At 46.6% G+C, this 20261-nt stretch overlaps 3 protein-coding genes and 1 pseudogene across 4 annotated transcripts; 3 read left to right on the top strand and 1 right to left on the bottom strand.

Annotated features, from left to right (window-relative positions):
- Positions 1–1506: 1506 nt before the first annotated feature.
- On the bottom strand, positions 1507–2034 carry LOC136456182 (peroxidase 5-like). Its single transcript, XM_066455967.1, has 2 exons — positions 2026–2034; positions 1507–1911 (listed from the first exon to the last, which is right to left on the bottom strand). Exons 1-2 carry the CDS (start codon positions 2032–2034, stop codon positions 1507–1509), a joined length of 414 nt encoding a protein of 137 aa, XP_066312064.1.
- Positions 2035–5474: 3440 nt separating this feature from the next.
- LOC136482667 (jasmonate-induced oxygenase 2-like) lies at positions 5475–7165 on the top strand. The gene is made up of 2 exons (XM_066479877.1): positions 5475–5993; positions 6328–7165. Exons 1-2 carry the CDS (start codon positions 5533–5535, stop codon positions 6932–6934), a joined length of 1068 nt encoding a protein of 355 aa, XP_066335974.1. The 5' UTR covers positions 5475–5532; the 3' UTR covers positions 6935–7165.
- A 4237-nt stretch (positions 7166–11402) lies between these two features.
- LOC136482678 (jasmonate-induced oxygenase 2-like) lies at positions 11403–12808 on the top strand. 2 transcript variants are annotated; one of them, XM_066479886.1, is made up of 3 exons: positions 11403–11933; positions 12023–12356; positions 12476–12808. In XM_066479886.1, exons 1-3 carry the CDS (start codon positions 11482–11484, stop codon positions 12734–12736), a joined length of 1047 nt encoding a protein of 348 aa, XP_066335983.1. In that variant the 5' UTR covers positions 11403–11481; the 3' UTR covers positions 12737–12808. The 2 variants fall into 2 exon arrangements, with proteins under 2 accessions (XP_066335983.1, XP_066335988.1); XM_066479891.1 differs by having other exon boundaries at positions 12023–12376; positions 12476–12668.
- A 2781-nt stretch (positions 12809–15589) lies between these two features.
- On the top strand, positions 15590–20253 carry LOC136510882 (probable N-acetyl-gamma-glutamyl-phosphate reductase, chloroplastic; annotated as a pseudogene).
- Positions 20254–20261: the final 8 nt, after the last annotated feature.

The following is a 20261-nucleotide window of genomic DNA, read 5'->3' on the forward strand; positions in this document are numbered from 1 at the left end:
GGATGCCCACTCCTAAGCCTTATTGTTTGCGAAGACAACATCTCAAAACATTTCATAGAAGTTACAGGAAACTGAGTACATCGAACAAATGCTATTAACATAGGAATATACAGTGATTAGAATTGCAGTAAACTAGATGGAATTCTTTAAATTAACTTGAACCGGAGAATTGCAATTGCTGTATCTTGTGTTACTCTTGAAGAGCAAAATACTAAGATAAGAACCCAACTAAACCTATAGGAGATCGAAAGTGTTATTTAGTAGTATATTGAAGACTCTCTGGTTACGCCAAAATATATGGCGCGTTTGGTCTCCGGATGAATGAAGCCTGGCTCGTATTCTAACGTCCTGGCTCCGGCCGGCCAGGCTTAGCACATGCAGCTTCTCTTGTTTGGTTATCGTTTCTGTCTAGCCAAGTCACGGAGAGACACTGTTTGGTGTCCCGCACCACTGCTCTCTCATTCGGTACCTCACGCTCAAGTGCGCTGCACCACGGCAGCCTGGCCCGATAGAAACGAGAAAATTTCTCGTATCCACAGAGCCAGCTTCGGGCGTCCGTTTTGCATGGCCTGGGACAGGCCCAGTGGCTAGCACAGCCAACCAATCATGCGCTAGCTGCACGCGAGGAGCTTGGTTGGGCTGCATCCAGGAAACCAAACGCGCCCATAGTGAATGAATACTTGGAGCAGCGGTTGGTTCATATCCTGTCTAGCTAGTATGCACTTGGGGGCCTGGGGACAGGAGACGCAGGTAGCGAGGTACACTGTACACATGGAGAGGTTACAATGACTTGTTTGTAGCAGCCTTTTATTGACCACTATCATGGTATACTTGTCGCAACCATAGGCAGGTAAGAAGTACACAGGCCAAAATAATGAGCAAAGCTATATTACATAAAAGAAAAGCTACAGACCTACGAGCTAAGAGCAAGTATTATAAGGGGCTATAGACAGGTTGTAGGCTGATGTGGAAGAGAGAGAGGTGAGGAAAAAAAAGAGAAACAAGCTTATGTAGACAAGTGGGCTATAAGCCAACTAACTATTATATAAGTAGGCTGATAAATTGACTGTAAGTTTCTGTACAACCAGTAGTCGGCTGCATTATTAGCCTTCCTCTAAGCTATATCTAGCGCTGTAGCACGTGCAGAAGTACAAATCTATAGAACCGGAGAACATTATCAGAGACCACACCACCCTTAGGCTCCGTTCGGCTTACTGAATCTTGGCTGAAATTGACTGAAAAACACTGTTCTGACTGAAATGTTGTGAAAGAAAAACATTATTTCGATAAAAAAAAAGTTAAACAAGTCAAATATAGGGTAAGTCGAACGAGGCCTTACACTCTGCATCGTACGTACACGTACGCCCCGACAGGTACGTCCAAATGCGCCCATTCAGTTTGCCACCCTGCAGTTGGTCCGGATGCTGCCGGCGGCGCCCATATCTTGACCATGGCGGCGCCGAAGTCGGCCTGGAACGTCTCCTGGCTAGTTGTTGGTGTAGCCGATCACCTGTGCTGTGCCGCCGTGGTCGGGTCGCTCAGCAGCGCCTGGTCGGAGCTGAGCAGGCCGCGGTTGGCGACGGTATGATGGCGGCGTAGTAGTTGGTGTCGAAGGCCGTCGGCGTCATCGGGTCCAGTGGCACCGTCTGCCCGCCGGCACGTAACTGGGGTCCTGCCCGCCGGCGTTGGGCCCGTAGGCGTAGAGCCAGCTCCTGAATTGAAGGAGCTGCACTGCAACATCCCGATCGTGTGCGCCCCCGAGAGGGCGACCATGTCCGACTGGCTCAGCCCTTGGCGCCGAAGATCTGGTTCAGCTGCTTCACGCTCGCCGTCGCGGGCGCTCGTCTCCTGAGCCACCGAGACGTTGCCGTCCCTCCGCCCGCCCGGCACCTGGTACGCGTTGCCTCCAACCTAAGCACACTATCACACACAGAAACAAATTAAATTAAAAATATTTTCGCCATTGCTACCAGCATGCATGTCACCAGGCCCATACTAGCTAGAGTGTCAAAGGCATGCATCCACGTCAGTCATCGCCAGTCGATCCATGAACAGGGGAGGGCCAGGCCAGCCGGTGCATACAGATCGGCCGGTGCAAAGGGAAGTTTTTGGTGTGACAGCAGCAGCGCATACGGTAGCTTGTCTCCCTGTCACTGTCACTGATGCTCACTCAGCATTCAGCAAGAACTCGACGGGGACCGGGCACATGCACGGGTGACTGTTGGTGAGGCGTGAGGGGGGACACGGCTGCTCAACCGGAGGCATGGAGACAAGCTGGGGAGTTGGACATCATGCTCCGAAAAGCGGCCCGGAACATCTCTCACTCGCTGCTTGCTGTCCCGGTTCTTGCTGATCGATCGGGAGAAATGGACGCCAAACTGCCACCTTATGGTGGCGTTTCGGCTTGCCATCATGATGCCCTGTTTCCAGCTGCCTCAAGCCCTCAAGGCCTGTGGATTTTATTATTTTTGTCTTGAGTTGGGAGAAGGACTAGACCCAAGAAAAAGGGTGGCCTAGAATTCAGGGATTTGCATCTTTTCAATATGGCCATGTTCGGTAGACAAGCATGGCGACCACTCACAAATCCTGATACATTTAGTCTGTTTGCTTGTTGGTTTCAGCTAGAGCTTATCAGTCAACCAACACTCACAACAAACCAGCACCAGCCGGACTTATCAGCCTAGAAACCAATCAGCGAACATGCCGATTATGTGGTCAAGTCTTAAAAGCCAAATACTTCCCTCAGTCAGATATTCTCAGTTGTCGCCCATATGCTGTGAGAAGTATACTGAACAGGGCGGGAATTACAAAAGAAAGACTTGATTTGGAGAATCGACAATGGAGAAAAGATTAAAACCTGGGAGGACCCATGGCTACCTAAAGATACTACCAGAAGGCCGATTACACCAAGGCGTACTTCTTTGCTAAGGAGAGTGGATGAGTTAATTAATCCAATAACTGGAGGATGGGATGTGCAAGTAGTACATGATACCTTTTGGTCAAAAGATGCAAATGAGATTCTTAGGATTCCTATTGATGATTGAATGGAAGATTGGCCAGCTTGGCACTTTGATTCAAATGGACTTTTCTTCGTTAAATCAGCTTATAAGTTAGCTGTGGCCAGAAGAGACGCACTTGCCCACATGGATGCTTCTACATCTCGGACTGTAATTAATAGGGAAGGCGAATTCCAATGGCATAAGATTTGGCAACTAAAAGTCCCCAACAAGGTCCAGATGTGTATTTGGCGTTTAGCCCACAACAGTCTTCCTGTAAGAAGAAATTTGGCCTGTCGAGGAATTAAAACAGACACCCTATGTCTGGTTTGCAACAGACCGGACGAAGATTGTGGCCATATTTTTTTTGAAACACTGTTGGCGGCTATTGAATATGGAAGAACACATGGTAATGTTACTAGGATGTCAATCAGAGAGGGAAACCGTCCACATGATCTTGTCTCTTGAAAAATCTGTACATTTAAAGGTGATAGTGTTGTTGTGAAGATGGTGGTCAGCACGGAATAAGGTAAACGAAGGCCATAGGCTTATGAGTGCATCAGAAATTCAGAATTCTATAATGTACCATCAGCTAGAATTTGAGAGATTGAACAATACTGGTCGGTCTATAAAAAAATTGTACCATGCTCGTGGAAGCCACCACCTATTGACAATTACAAGATCAATATTGACAGTGCCTTTTACCAACAAACGAGAACAGGAGGCCGAGGCTTTGTGATTAGAGATACATGTGGGGATGTGCTTACAGCTAGCGCTGATAATATGAGATATACAGCTTCTGCTTTGTAAACTGAAGCAATGGCGGCCCTCCAAGGAATCCAGGCAACACATCTTGGCATGATGCATATCATTCTGGAAACAGATGCTACAACCTTAGCATTGGCTCTATCTTCAACAGAGAAGGATAGAAGCAAGATTGGTTCATTAATCCATCATATTAGAGACCATATGGTGTATGACTTCAACTCTTGTAAAGTCTCTATCTGTAATAGAACATGTAACAGGGTTGCAGATGATTTAGCCTCCTATGAAGCTTGTGTTTTAGCCCCTGATTGTTCTATGAGTGGTTATCTATGAACTGGCTTGATCACAAGGTGCTTCGTTCTCCAAGCCAAGATTCCATTAAAGTGGTTCTTCACCTCTTTGACAGATCGATGGTGGTAGTGGCAGAGACGACGGTGGAGGGCGGGGGTAGTGGGGGCGTCGTCCGTTGGCAGGTGGGAGACGCTGATTGGGCAGTGTAGGCGGCGAGGGCATCGATCAAAGATGAAGAAGACGTAACGACTAAGATTGGTGACGACGGTGGAGGAAGGTGGCGGCAAAAGAGGTGCTACATTATCGAAGGTGGTGGGAGACGGGCGCACTCTAGCAAGGGACAAAGAAGACACTAAGATTAGCAGCGGTTGCAGTCACAGGCTGGGTAGCTGTGACTGTGAGGGCGGCGACTCCCGATCGAGGTAGGAGAGTTGGAGGTGTGGTGAGGGCAAAAATTCAGTGAGGACAATCCCTATGGAACAACCATGAGCACATGTTGTGGATTCACGGCACGTGTATGAACCAAACGCAGAAGAGATTTATAATTTTTATTTGTAACTATTTCTCCTAAATTTAAGCAACAATCATATATGTTAGATACATGCGCATGACAGATGTCGTGAATCCACGGTAGGTACCATGGTATGGGATCATGGGATCATCCTCACTGAGGTGTTGTCTGGTTGAATCGTTTTTCGGTGTGACCCGATCACAGCGCTATCGGGTTAGACGTACGATGGAAACGATTGGTCTGGGAATAGGTCCGAGCCTTCAGCCATCCGTTCACGCCCGATTATCGGTGTTAGTCGGTCCCGCTCGCTACCATAAAAAACAATAATGACCAACCAAACAGAAAAGGTATCCGTTCCATTCGTGTTACCCTTCCGGTCGTGGAACCAAACGTCAGCTAAAATTTTTCTAGTGGTGAGGAGAAAATAACGCAAAGAGAAGTAAGCAGGAACGTGCATTTCCGTGTGCACACGATCAGGCGCTAGTATATAGCCAAAGAAAAAAAAGTTTTACTTCTCCATAACTCTTGCGCTAGTACAAAAGCATCATATCATACGAGTATAACATCCCACCCCGGGCTATAGTGGAACCGGATCCTTCAATCATCCGTGACGTCACACATACTACTAGAACACACCAAGCACAACCGCACCATCGATCAAAACAACACAAAGTTTGTTTAGTACTCTCTCCGTCTGAAAAACGTAATTCTGGACACGCGTGTTTTTTTTTCCTGGGCCGAGGGACTACACCCATCAGCTTGTGTACATGGACACATCAGCCAATTAAATGGAAGAAGTGCTAGAAAACAAGATTCACCTAAAAATCCATCCAGATTCATTGAATCCAACCAGGCCAAACGTCACATTTAACCACCTCATCACAGGCCCCAGCCTCACTCTCGCACAGGCGCCAAGTAGCCAAGACATCACAGCCTCACACAACCTTCCCACGGAGCAACGTGATCGCCATGGGCAGCCTCGCCATGGACCAGGCCTTCGTGCAGGCCCCCGAGCACCGCCCGAAGCCCACCATGACTGAGGCCACCGGCATCCCTCTCATCGACCTCTCGCCTCTCATCGCCGATGGCGGCGACGCGGCCGCGGTGGACGCGCTGGCCGCCGAGGTGGGCGCGGCGAGCCGGGACTGGGGCTTCTTCGTGGTGGTGGGCCACGGCGTGCCCGCGGAGACCGTGGCGCGCGTGACGGCGGCGCAGCGCGCCTTCTTCGCGCTGCCGCCGGAGCGGAAGGCCGCCGTGCGGAGGAGCGAGGCGGGGCCGCTTGGGTACTACGAGTCGGAGCACACCAAGAACGTGAGGGACTGGAAGGAGGTGTTCGACCTCGTCCCTCGCGAGCCGCCGCCGCCGGCCGCCGTGGCCGACGGCGAGCTTGTGTTCCAGAACAAGTGGCCCCAGGATCTGCCGGGCTTCAGGAGAGCGACGAAACGAAACTTTTATATATATATATATATATATATATATATATATATATATATATATATATATATATATATATATATATATATATACACGACTGGTTATAGAATAACTTATTCTATAGCCACTTTAAGTTACAATAATTATTATACTAATTTACATATTAACTTTTCACTAAGTGGTTTATCGTAATGTTACGGTAAAGATCCTTAAGTATAAAAATTATCGTAAATAGAGGTAGGTATAAAATAACTTATTCTATAGCTAGTATTCTCATATTAGCATTATTTAATTTAACAATAATTGAACATGCTGGACCGATGATATTTTTGGCTGCAGAGAGGCGCTGGAGGAGTACGCGAAGGCGATGGAGGAGCTGGCGTTCAAGCTGCTGGAGCTGATCGCCCGGAGCCTGAAGCTGAGGCCCGACCGGCTGCACGGCTTCTTCAAGGACCAGACCACCTTCATCCGGCTGAACCACTACCCTACGTGCCCGAGCCCCGACCTGGCCCTCGGCGTGGGGCGGCACAAGGACGGCGGCGCCCTGACCATCCTGTACCAGGACGACGTCGGCGGGCTGGACGTCCGGCGGCGCTCCGACGGCGAGTGGGTCCGCGTCAGGCCCGTGCCGGACTCGTTCATCATCAACGTCGGCGACCTCATCCAGGTGTGGAGCAACGACAGGTACGAGAGCGCGGAGCACCGGGTGTCGGTGAACTCGGCGAGGGAGAGGTTCTCCTTGCCCTACTTCTTCAACCCGGCGAGCTACACCATGGTGGAGCCCGTGGAGGAGCTGGTGAGCGAGGACGACCCGCCCAGGTACAACCCCTACAATTGGGGCGAATTCTTCAGCACCAGGAAGAACAGCAACTTCAAGAAGCTCAACGTGGAGAACATCCAGATCGCGCATTTCAAGAAGAGCCTCGTCCTCGCCTAGATAGCAAAGATACTACAGGACTAGGACAAGCAGGATCCGTTCCATGCCGAGGTGACCGGCCGTCGTCTTCAGATCGATGCAGAGGACGCTATATATGCGTGTCGCCGTTCGTGTTAGAACAAATATATGTGCGTGCTGTGTGTGAACATGGATGTGAATATGTGTGATGAGCACTCCTACTTTAATTTGGTATGTTTGTGAATAATAATTCTGACGGTCTGGTTTATTTGCAAAATCAAACCGAGTTGGTTCATCTTCCTCGATCGGATTCCAACCAGAATCATGCGCCATATGTATGGCTGCGCCTGCGACAGCAGTACGGAAGAGCAAAAGTAGGCCTCGCTGTCACGGTATGCCAACGAGCCGATTGACGCGGCACTGGATACGTTTTTGTGACAGTAACCACATAAACAACTGGACCCGTGGTGGAGCTGAGGTCTTCCAGATGAAGACCACGCTTTCATCCGCTTCCTGTCCACGGGCTTTCAGAAGCTTGTATATACTTCCAGTGTCCAATTTACCTTCACCGCAGCTGAAAGGAGACAGCCGACGGTCCATATCTTCAGTTAAGTTTACTGCATCAATCACGTTCTGCATCTCCTGAAGTTGTTGCGCTGCCATTGTTGAAAGTCTGGAGACCATGGTACCCTGCAGTCCATCCTCGACAACCTGCTGCACCGAAACATCCTGTTGCCTGCAGTGACTGAGGAGGGCTGGGTATGTGTCTCCTAGAGCATCGTCACCATACCAAACGTCGAACCAGAAGGAAGTGCTCTTTCCGTCGCCGAGGTCAACAGTGGTGATGGCTTGGTAAAGGGGTAGGATGGATCGAAGTACATCCCAATGTTCCCCCTGCAGGTCTCCTTTCAGTGTTGCGGTACATGCTCTCTGTCTTACCCATTGTGCCCATGCTGAATTTTCAGAGCAGTGCAATCTATGAACCAATTTCAGCAGCAAGCAAATGTTTTTGCGTGCCCACATCCTTGATGCCCTGCCCTCCTAGGTCTTTTGTAGTGCACACATTTGGCCATGCCACCAAACACTTTGATGGAGAGGCTTTCCCATCGGTTTTCCCAGACCACATGAAGGCGCGGCGTCGTTTGTCCATTTGTTGAATCAGTGATGTAGGCAGTGGTAGAGAACTCGTGAAGTAGACGAGTTGGCTGTCTAGAACTGAATTAACAAGTACCACACGACCCATTGTGTTAAGGAGGCTCGCCTGCCAGGAAGCAAGATACTTGTCTGCTTTCTGAATATACGGAGTGTAAGCTGAGATGGACAACTTATTTACTGAAAGTGGGAGGCCCAAGTAGGTTTGAGGGAAACCTTCTCTTCTGCAACCCAGTTCACAAGCTTGCACTGTATCTTCAGCCATATGGATTGGCACAACCGTACTCTTGGCATAGTTAATATGCAGCCCTGTCATGCTAGCAAATTGATCTAGCAGAACCTTCAGAGTTCTAATGTCCTGCAAGTCACCTTTTAGCACGATTAAAGTATCGTCGGCGTATTGGAGTACTGCACAGGGCTGTCCAACACAAATTGGGTGTGTTATACTGTTGGTGTTTGCCTTGATCATGCACTGTAAAGTTTCAGCCACTAATAGGAAGAGATAAGGCGACAAAGGATCGCCCTGACGAAGTCCTCTTTTGCAGGTTATCCAAGGCCCAGGGCACCCATTCACCATTACCGCTGACTTGGATGAGGCAAGAATTTTATGTATCCAATTTACCCAGAGATCATTGAAGCCCCTTGCTCGAAGAACTCTGAACAGACCCTCCCAATTCACCGTGTCAAATGCTTTGGCAAAATCCAATTTAAGCACCAGCGCCGGTAGCTTCCTTTTGTGACAGACTTGCACAATTTCAGTGGCGTACACAAATGTTTCTGAGATTGATCGCCCCCGAATGAACCCTGTTTGGTTTCATGCCGAGGTGACCAGCCATCGTCTTCAGATCGATTCAGAGGACGCTATATATGCATGTCGCCGTTCGTGGTAGAACAAATATTGGGCGTGTTGTGTGTGAACATGGATGTGAATATGTGTGATGAGCACTCCTACTTTAATTTGGTATGTTTGTGAATAATAATTCTGACGGTCTGGTTTATTTGCAAAATCAAACCGAGTTGGTTGATCTTCCTCGGATTCCAACCACAATCATGCGCCATATGTATGGCTGCGACAGCAGTACGGAAGAGCAAAAGTAGCTAGGCCTCGATATATCACGGTATGCCATTTCCAACGAGCCGATCGAAGCGGAGCACACCAAAACAAACTCATGTACCTTTTTCAGTTTTTTAGATTATGGTTAGCTATTACCTCTATTCTGAATTATAAATAGTTTTAGCTTTTCTGGTAGACATAGTGTATGTCTAAGTGCATAGAAAAATCCATGAGCTTAGAAAAAACTAGAATAAATTACAATTTGGAACGGCCCAATTAAAAGGAGCACATTGAAAGACTAACAAAAATACCAATGGACAAGGCTATAGCATGGCTGGCCATGCGTTAGGCCACTCGCACGGCCGGCCGCTCCGCACGTGCGCGCTCCTCTCTCGTCTTCCCGTGGTCCAACTATCTATCTTCTTCCTCCCTGAGGTCCCACCGTCCCGCCGCCACGGTCTCACCGCCCCGCTGCGGGCGAGCTAGGGTTTCGTCGGAGCTCAGCGGCCATGGCCGCTTTGGTGAAACCCTACCTCGCGCGCGGTGCCAACCCCCCCCCCCCCCCCCCCTCCCGCCATGGACATGGCACCCCCACCCTGACTTGGCCGGTTGCCTCCACCGCCGCTAGGGTCCCTAACTGCCATCCACGCTGCCTGGCCGGCCTTCCTCCCCCCCCCCCCAACCTTCCCTTCTAAGGCCGCCAAGTTGGGGAAGACGAGATGGAGAGCTCGCCGGAACCCTAGCTCGCAAATCTAGGAGGAGGAGGAGGAGGAAGCTGCCTACCTTACCAGGGCGGCACCGTCGTCGGAGCTGAACCTGCCAGAACCCCAAGCCAGCGCGGCGCAAGGATGCGGAGGGGCGAGGTCGTCGGGGAGGAGGCCGCCGGTTACCGGAGAGAGAGAGCATGCTGAGGTGTGCGGGTGTGGGGTGTGTTTATCGCCCGCACATCCATGACAAAGTCTTTACCTAAATATAAATACTTTGCTCCATGACTTGGCTCAGGATCAATCAATGCAGCCCCACTCACACAGTGTGCCATTCATCTCAAGAAAACACATTTGCAATACGTAAATGTTAACAAATATCTTTATATTAATCACTTTGCAATATCAATTTTGTTTCAGGCCAATTTTTCGTCACACATGATCTCACACTTACTTGTCCCACAATATTCCAAAAATTGCATATAAAACATAGCCGGCATTCCATCGGCACCTATAGCTTTGAGGTGATCAATATCTTCTAAGTCACGTTTAACTCCCTCATCGGTATATTCTTTAATTAGAAATAATTAGAAAATCATTATTTTTTAAAAAGAACGGCAGGAGATCTACCAATTTGTGTAATGATAGAGAAGAGTTACAAAACATAGCAGTTACAATGGTCAAGTAGCTCATCATATTAGGAACCAATCTTCTAGTGTACATGATCAAGTAGCTCATCATAGCGTGAACGTGCTTGTGATTCAAAAAAAGTTCTATAAAATTAGTCATGTATAACTAGTTAATCCCTCTAGTATCCTCCACTACGCAGTCATGGTCGAGTCGTGAAACTGAATTATGATGGATCTTACTGTCAGGCAACAAGTGCAAGGGGGGGGGGGGGGGGGGGGGGGGGGGGGGCCGATAGATTATCTCTTCGATTTCTTCGAAGATGAAGTAATCGCGTGTGCCTTCAGGGAATCAAAGCTGTTGTATTATTAGAACGAGAAGGTACTCCATACGTTGCTGTGGTGATTGCGAAAAATAAAAAATAAAATTAAGTAGAGATGACATGAATAGTTGTATTAAGAGGTTAAAAGTTAGTGGGATGACATATCTACGAATGACAGATGATGTGGATAGTAAGTGGAACGTGATAAGGATGTCTTGCATGTTGAGATCGAACTTGAGATGACGTAGATAGCTTGTACTAAGAAGTTGAAAGTCAATGGCATGATATGACTATTAGTGGAAGATGATGTGGATGTCTTGTATGTTAAGATAGAACTTGAAATGACGTGGATAGCTTGCATTAAAAGGTTGGAAGTTAGTGGTATGACATGTCTATTAGTGCAAGATGACGGGGATGTCTTTGCATGTTGAGATAGAACTTGAGATGATATGGATAGTTTGCATTAAGATGTTAGAAATTAGTAGTATAACATGGTTATTAGTGAAATATGATGTGAATGTTTTGGATATTGAGATATAACATGTAACGAGGATTAGGATTATAAGAGATATCGGGCATCGCCCACGTTGAACTTGAGACTGATGCTTCGATGAGCACAACTGCACAAGTAGTTGCTGATAGGGACGATTACCGGATCTCCCACTCACGACGTTGACCCGTAAGTTCCGTAACCATCCCAGCACACCTCAGCACGAAGCGGACATCCACTATGGACGACGCATTCGTGCAGGCCACCGAGCACCGGCTTGTGTCGCCCGTCCTCCAGGCCACCGGCGTCCCGGTCATCGACCTGTCACCGCTAGCTGGCACGCCGCCATCGCCGGGCACCGTGGATGCGCTGGCGGCCGAGGTGGGCGCGGCGTGCCGGGACTGGGGCTTCTTCGTCGCCGTGGGCCACGGCGTGCCGGAGGCGACGGTGGCGCGGGCGGTGGAGGTCGGGCGTGCGTTCTTCGCGCTGCCGCCGGAGCGCAAGGCGGCCATGCGGCGCACCGAGCAGGCGCCGCTCGGGTACTACGACGCCGAGCACACCAAGAACGTCCGGGACTGGAAGGAGGTGTTCGACATCTTCCCGCACGAGCCGCCGCCGCCGCCGACGCAGGCCGACGACGAGCTGGTGTTCGTGAACAAGTGGCCGGACGACGGCGACCTGCCGGGGTTCCGGTACCCCTCTCTTCTCGCCACCTCTAGCATACTGTAGGTGACTCTGTCTGCACCCACCACCACCAGCGTTGACTCTGTTTCGCACGCAGAGCGGCACTGGAGGAGTACGCGGCGGCGATGGAGGAGCTAGCCTTCAAGCTGCTGGAGCTGATCGCTCGGAGCCTGCACCTGAGACCCAACCGGCTGCACGGCTTCTTCGGAGACGGTCAGACGACGTACATGCGGATGAACCGGTACCCTCCGTGCCCTCGGCCGGACCTCGCCCTCGGCCTCGGCCGCCACAAGGACAGCGGCGCCCTGACCATCCTGCGCCAGGACGACGACGTCGGCGGGCTCGACGTGCGGAGGCGGCCCGACGGCGAGTGGGTGCGCGTGGAGCCTGTTCGTGGCTCGTTCGTCGTCAATGTCGGCGACGTCGTTCAGGTGCCTGCCTGCCGATCGAGGTCCTTCATCCATCCAATGCTACCTGCAGCCTGCAATCTGCAGGGTGATGCTGTCGTTGCTGAACAAATAAAAAAGTTGTGTTTGGATTTGGGTTGCAGGTGTGGAGCAATGACAGGTACGAGAGCGTGGAGCACCGGGCGTCGGTGAACTCGGAGAAGGAGAGGTTCTCCATCCCCTACTTCTTCAACCCGGCCATGGGCACCCTGGTGGAGCCGCTGGAGGAGATGGTGAGCGAGGAGAACCCGTCAAGGTACGACGCGTACAGTTGGGGCGAGTTCTTCAGAACCAGGAGGAGAAGCAACTTCAGGAAGCTGGATGTCGACAACATCCAGATCGCGCAACTCAGGAAGGACAAATAAAGGATAGCCATGCCGGCAAGAATAAATTCTGTCTATTTCGGATTTGTTTCGGAATAATAAATGAAAATAAAGCAAAACACAACTTTGTTCAGATAAAGCGACACCCAGAATGCCATCACCGGCAAGCGTCCGGACGCTGCATGCACCGAGAGCGAACGAGCGCCTAGTCAGGGGCGGATCCAGGGGGGGGGGGGGGGGGGCTGGAATTTCACCGCTAATCGCTGTAGCAAAAGTTTGATTTCACCATTAAATCTTCATGCAAATCAACATCTCCATTGTTTTAGCCCCCCTTATCCCGCATCGTGCATCCGCCACTGCGCCTAGTGTATCAGGTTGGTGAGCGAGCGGACCAACAGTGGATCCGTACCGCCGGTCACTTCTCACGCGCATCGCATGTGCATTGTCCCGATTCATTTTTGAAATAATTCAAATGCAACAGTTGCAATATATAAAAGAAGCTTGAAATAAGCGTTTGAAACACTTGCGAAAATGCCTGAAAAACATTTAAAAACCATTACAAACATATGCAACATCCAGATTAAACACTTACAAACATACGTATGAAACACCTGAAAACGCTTTAAACATATGCTTGCAACATGCATGTATACAATATCCTGATCTATTTTTGCAACGTCCAGATAAAACACTTGCAACATTTGTCTGGAACATATGAACATTTAGAACATACACTTGAAACATACGTGTATAGCCATTACAACATGTGTAGCATCCTGATCTACTTTTGCAACATCTATACGAAACACTTGAAACATACATCTGAAACACATGAAACATAGGCTTACAACATGTTTGAAAACGCATGTTAACACTTGAAAAACACAGCATTGCCGGCGGGCATGGGCTACCTGGTGGGAAACTGCATGGGTAGGCTTCCCCTTTCTGCCGACGACGCGAGGTGAACGGAGGCACAGGCACAGGCACAAGCCACCTCCCTAGGCGTAGGCCTCCCCCTGCCTCCCCTTCCACGACGGGTGAGGTGGATGGTGACGCAGCGTTGGATGGTGGTGCAGCGCGGGCGCGTAGAGTAGCGAGGGAAGGGGTCGGGTGCCTCGCGGGAAGGAGCAACGTGGGAAGGGCCGGGCATGCAGGAGAGACGTTTGAGCAAGGCTTAGAGTAGGTGAGGAGGACACCACAGCCTAAGTGAGAATTTTTTCTTTTTTATTAGAGGTTGGTCCGCTGAAGCGTAGGAGGAAGGTAGGACTGGGAGCCGCGTCCGGCTGGACGAACGGTCGTGGCTGAGCTTTTCCGAAAAAAGCATATATACATGTGGCAATGTTTTTTTTTTGGAAAATCACAGCACGCGCATACTCCCTCTGCCCCTAAATATTTGTCGTTTTTTTCGTGCCGTAAGTTTGACTAGATTATAGAAAACATGTGCAACATTTGTATCTCCAAATAAATTTATTATAAAAATAAATTTAATAATCTATCTAATGATATTAATTATGTACCATAAATATGAATATTTTTTATATAAAATTAGTTAAAGTTATATCTCGGAAAACGAAAACAATAGTTAAAAATATACAAATTGAACTGGCATGTCTTGAGTTTGATGGAAGCACTAAGTTCTTGCTATTGAGTGACATATCGCAAAATAACATTCTTTACATATAAAATGGTGTAGTCCCTTGGTCTCAAAATCAAGGCATCCAAATATACCACATAAAACCTAATATTAAGGACTAGAAAGCTATTAAAGACCGCTTTTAAAAAAAGCAGTCGAAAGAAAAACTTCTATCTATGGAGGCCGTTTAGTTTTGATAAACTCTATTTTGAGCAGTGTTTCTATGTATATGATGTCCTTTTTCGAGGTACTGAAAGGGATTTCAAAAAGATATTTATAGTTCTAGTTTATTTTGGCAACGTGACAATCATAAGAAAATATAGACCAACAAAACTAGGTGTCCTATGCTTACCAAAGGAGCAAAGAAGTTTAGGAATCTTAGACCTAGAGACTCAAAATGTTTGTTTAGCAAGTGGCTCTTTAAATTAATCAATGAAGATGGAGTTTGACAACAACAAAAAAATATGAAGAAGTACTTGAAAAACAAAACTATAGGTGAAACTCATTACAAGCAAGAAGATTCACACTTATCAGCCCGGTTTATTATGGTTGAGACGAATGACTTCATTTTTGATAAAAGATTTTTGCCCTGTTCGCTTGAACTTAAACCCGGTTTATAAGGTCGTTTTCAAGGCCACTCACTAGGCACACTTCAGGTCTATCCTCCATAAGGAACATTGTGAATCAGTGATGGCATCGAAGAGGATGATGGAGATGGGCAAATACATCTTCTAGACGCAATAATCGAAGCTTTAAGACGCCATGACACCATTGTGAAATGGTTCAAATATTAAGATTCCTGTGAGAATATATCTTTTCAGTATTGTATAATTTTGAATGAAAATCTTGCATCCACTAAATATTCTGCGTTGTATTGTTTCTTCCGAATTTTATGTGCGCGTAGAAACATTCGCGTTCCAATACGCTCTCTAATGCTTTCTCCTTTTTTTCCCCCTTTCTGTTTCTAGACTAGAGTGGCGGACCCAGCCCAAAATTATTTTGCAAAATAGTATGAGGTAGGGCGGAGCCCACAGGAGCAGGCAGGCAGATGATGTAGGCCAGTGGCCAGATGGGCCGATGTAGGCCAGTGGCCAGATGGCCCATGCTGCCTGCCGGCGTATGCCCCAGCCGGCCAGCCCCAAAACAAAAGGCCCACCACTCCGCGCGTCGTCTTCAACCTCGCGGGCGTCGTCTTCTACCTCGCACGCTCGGCCGCTCGGCGCCACTGCAGTCCGCGCTCGACACTCCGGGCGGGGGTGGGGGATCCGCCCTATTGGTGGAACCCTATCGCCCTCGTTCGCCTCCCTGCCACCTCGCTCCCCTCCCCGCCGCTTCACTCACGGCCTCCGGCCTCCCCGCTCGTTCGTTCCGGGCGCCGGCCGCGGGGACGGGATGCAGCAGCCGCAGGCGCAGACGATGGCCTCGGCCGCCGGAATCACCTCTGGGCAGATCCAAAAGGTTCTTCTATTGTGATTTGTGATGACTGGACCCTGTTTACTTTGGCTCGAATGGTTCTTGAGCTTCGAACTATTGATGATACGTTTCCGCAGTGCTGAACCCACTGTGCCTCATTGCCATGCTTGCCCAGAAAACACTACTCACTATTCAGAGCCAATCTAGCTATTACACAGAAAACTCTGCATTGTGACTGTGAGCCTGAATGCTCACAATCTAGCTATAGCCTGTGGTTTCTTTGCTGTCCGTGCACTTTTGAGCTTGGACAGTGTCTTCCTGTCCTACCAAACTGATATTTGTAACAGTGGGCGAACCTGCCCAGTGGACGAGCGGGGCGGTTTGACCCGTGAACCACGTTTGTCAATAGTGGTGCAACGGGTCTTGATTAGGTGCGCCCCGAACCCTGCACCGTTTGCAGGCCTAGTTCTGTCATTGGATTGGGGACGACTGGGGAAGCGTGGTTTTGGGTGGAGTCAATGGGTGGCGCAGTTAGAGGGATTCAATTCAACCCTTGTTTTCATGACATACACCGATTGGGATGACCTGCAGCCTATATTAGATTGGGATGCTCTATCATAGTTCCGTACACTCATTATTTAGTACCAGTTTCCTTCAATTTGTCATGTTAACATCCTCAATGATAGTATTCTCTGACTTCTAGTTACAGTGATTTGGTGGTCGTAGTGAGCAATTCTTTGTTCTGATTATGATTGTTTGCAGTTTCAGCAAACTACATTATGTGACTATATGGACCTGACAAGCACTTAAATACTTCTTTTCTGTGCATAATAGAATCCTTGGATCTAATTCGAAGCCATTTTGCGGGTATCGTACTCAAGAAACCTCAGCAGGTGAATTAAGTTTTGCATTTTTTTTCTTTTCTATATAATAGTAAGATTCTGAGGTGTATATGAAATGCTAATGAAAATGATACTCTGCTTAGGTTGGAGCCCTGCCCCTCCATGTGAGGGGATCCATTGCTTCTTCACCGCAGAAGCTTTTCTCCCCTAAGGCAGCAGCCCCTAAATCAGGGGATGGCATACGCATTGCAGTGCTAGGGGCCAGCGGTTATACTGGAGCTGAGGTTGTCCCATCATTATGATCTCATTTTGTATGATGATTTTTGTTCTTGGTTCTTTTTTGCTAATGTCGTTGCTATGCTTTTGTTAACAGATTGTTCGTTTTCTAGCGAGCCACCCTCAGTTCTATACAGAAGTGATGACTGCAGATAGAAAAGCTGGCGAGCAGTTTGGATCTGTATTTCCTCACTTGAGAATGCTGGTGAGAACTTATCTTCTCTCTTCCTCCTCATCTATGATCTTAGCCTAGTTATATCAATAAGCAACTAAGCCTCTGGGCTGTACTACATTTCTGTGCACTAGAGTTATATCATCACAGCTTTATTTGTTATGTTTGTCAAAATCATAAAATACTGTTGATTTTCTTCTGATTTGCAGGACCTGCCGAGATTGGTTGCAATAAAAGACGCTGACTTTTCAGACGTTGATGCTGTTTTTTGTTGCTTGCCACATGGTACAACACAGGTTTGTTTATTGCTACTATGTTTTTACCTTAAATTCTTCATACCTTTTATTGAATTTGTTAATACAATACTATCTTAGACTCTGTTGTACAACGTGTGGAACACTAGATTTTAATAAACTTTACAATGCACTGCCTAACTATAATATTTTTTTATCAGGAAATTATCAAAAGTTTACCCCGACACTTAAAGATCGTTGATCTCTCAGCGGTATGCTCTGCACACACTATATTTACTTCTCTAATATGGGTACGATCTCGATTGTTGTTGAGAAACTATTGCTTACAGGACTTCCGACTACGTGACATCAATGAGTACGCTGAATGGTATGGCCATTCCCATAGGGCACCAGAACTACAGGTTCTTACTACTCCCTCCATTTCAAAATGTTGGGCCAAATAGAACTTAAAAAATCAAACATTTCAAACTTTGTCCATCAATTAGTCAAAATTTATGTATGATTCATCAATAGGTTCATATTTTACATGTGGTAAGAATGTAAGATGTTGATTTGTAGTAATTGATTATATTATTAGAGAAATCAATAGTCAAAGTATACCATGAAAGGCCTTTTTAAATACTAATGCCCCTTATATATAAAAGAAATAGATGGACTGATTTTCTCTTTAGCTTTGCCTAGTAACTAGCACTGCCTTTGCTATCTTGGCACTTGAGTTGTCATCAATTGTTCTTTATGATTTGTGCTATTGATGTCTTGTATGATACTACTAAGTTCTAAGAATTAGGTTTGGTTTTCATAGATTTTTGATGGTTCTGTTTGTGGCACTATGTTATATTTCTTAGAATTTACTCATATCTTCACTTTAGCCTTTTTCTCCTTTCAGGAAGAGGCTGTGTATGGTTTAACTGAACTTCAACGAGATGACATAAGAAATGCACGTCTGGTAGCAAATCCAGGGTGTTATCCCACATCTATTCAACTTCCCCTTGTTCCTTTGGTAAAGGTGAGGTTTAATAGAAGTTTGTGGCATCTTACACATATCTATGTTAATATTTGTAAATTTAGATAAAATTACGCTAAGTTATGCCATAGAATTGAATTGATAAAAGCATAATCTTTATGTCTATAGTATTGAAACTTTATGTGTTAAAATTTCTCGAAAATTTAGTAGTATTCTCAATATCTAGCTTTTTCCTTAAGCTATTTTGTTTGCTTTTTAGGCAAAACTGATCAAGCTGACCAACATTATCATTGATGCAAAATCTGGGGTCAGTGGTGCAGGTTCGTATTTATTTGAGATAATCGATTTATTTTCTATTTCTGCTTCAACATTAAATGATTTGGTCTCTAAAACATGTGTCCTTTTAGGACGTGGGGCTAAGGAAGCAAATCTTTACACTGAAATCGCTGAGGGTATCCATGCTTATGGGATAACAAGCCATCGGCATGTTAATGTTTATACTCAACTAGCCATATTAATGTTTTGATTATATTTGTTGTGTTAGTGATATATATCTTACCTCATTAACAAATTGTGATTAAAATAATGACAGTTCCTGAGATTGAGCAAGGACTTACAGATGCTGCTGAATCAAAAGTTACTATCAGCTTTACTCCACATTTGATGTGTATGGTAAGCACTTAATTATACTTATCCTTTTACTTGCTAAATTCAATATTCACTTTTGTAAAATTCAATAATCATTTCTACTGGTATTTAATAGACACGTGGGATGCAATCTACTATATATGTTGAATTGGCATCTGGAGTGACTCCCAGGAATTTGTATGAACACCTGAAGTCTACTTACGAGGTTTGTTTACTTAACCATGTAGGCTGAATTATGTCAGCTTAGGAAGGACCATAATTTTTCACTGAAGTCATCGATCTATCTTGTGATTTTGTAGTGTATAGAGAAATGTACTCTTGTTAGCACAGAGTTCATTCATCATTGAATCTTTTCAGGATGAAGAATTTGTCAAGCTGTTACATGGTAGCAGCACTCCTCACACAAGCCATGTTAAGGGATCAAATTACTGCTTCATGAATGTCTATGAGGATAGAATTCCTGGAAGGGCCATCATCATCTCTGTCGTAAGTGCCTTCAGTCAACTTTATCACACATAAGTATATAGCAAAAATAATATCACATACTTAAGATGCACGTAGTCCTTACAAGCTACATTTCAACTTTGCAGATAGATAATCTCGTGAAGGGAGCATCTGGTCAGGCTTTGCAAAATCTTAATCTGATGATGGGACTGCCTGAGAATATGGGGCTGCAATACCCGCCCCTGTTCCCTTGATCTTTTGTGTCAATATCTATGATTACATTATTTAGGAGTACGAAAACCAATTTATCGTTACTGTCATGAGGCAAGGAGCCCCACATTAGAATTCAATCAAGTCGAAGTTAGTATAGCTTCGCCCGTGTTGTTTTATCTTTATTAAGAGAATAACGATAATGACAATTTAGCAGTACAATGGTAGTATTATGTGAGCAGCTTGGTTCCAATAAAATTATAAGCCTATATACGTCTTGTACCCGCAATGTTGTTTGCTATTTTGATCATGAAATCAATATTGAGTTTGAACACAGTTCTGAGACATTGGCTATCCTTGGCATCACTGGATATAGTTATGGTGTCTTTTTTATTACGTCCAAGCAAACTTTAGCCCTTACAGTTGTACTTTGAGAAGATTGAAATGTCTCTTAGTATTCTCAAGTCTTTTAGTATAATTCTCAAGTTTTATCTTATAGTTGCATGGACCATACCATTGCTATAGGCCCTGTTTGGTACGACTTAAGTTTTAGGAAAGCCAGCTTTTCACCACCTTCCCACAATAGGCACTTATTGGAAATTCTCGAGCCTAAAAAGCTATCCATTTCTCAGTGTCTTAGTGATGAAGATGAAGGGAAGCTTGTGGGTGTTAGCTTTGGGAGGTGAGGCCTTATGAGGTGAGGTTGGGGAG

The sequence above is a fragment of the Miscanthus floridulus genome, chromosome 1 (assembly GCF_019320115.1).
Source record: "Miscanthus floridulus cultivar M001 chromosome 1, ASM1932011v1, whole genome shotgun sequence".
Lineage (NCBI taxonomy): Eukaryota > Viridiplantae > Streptophyta > Magnoliopsida > Poales > Poaceae > Miscanthus > Miscanthus floridulus.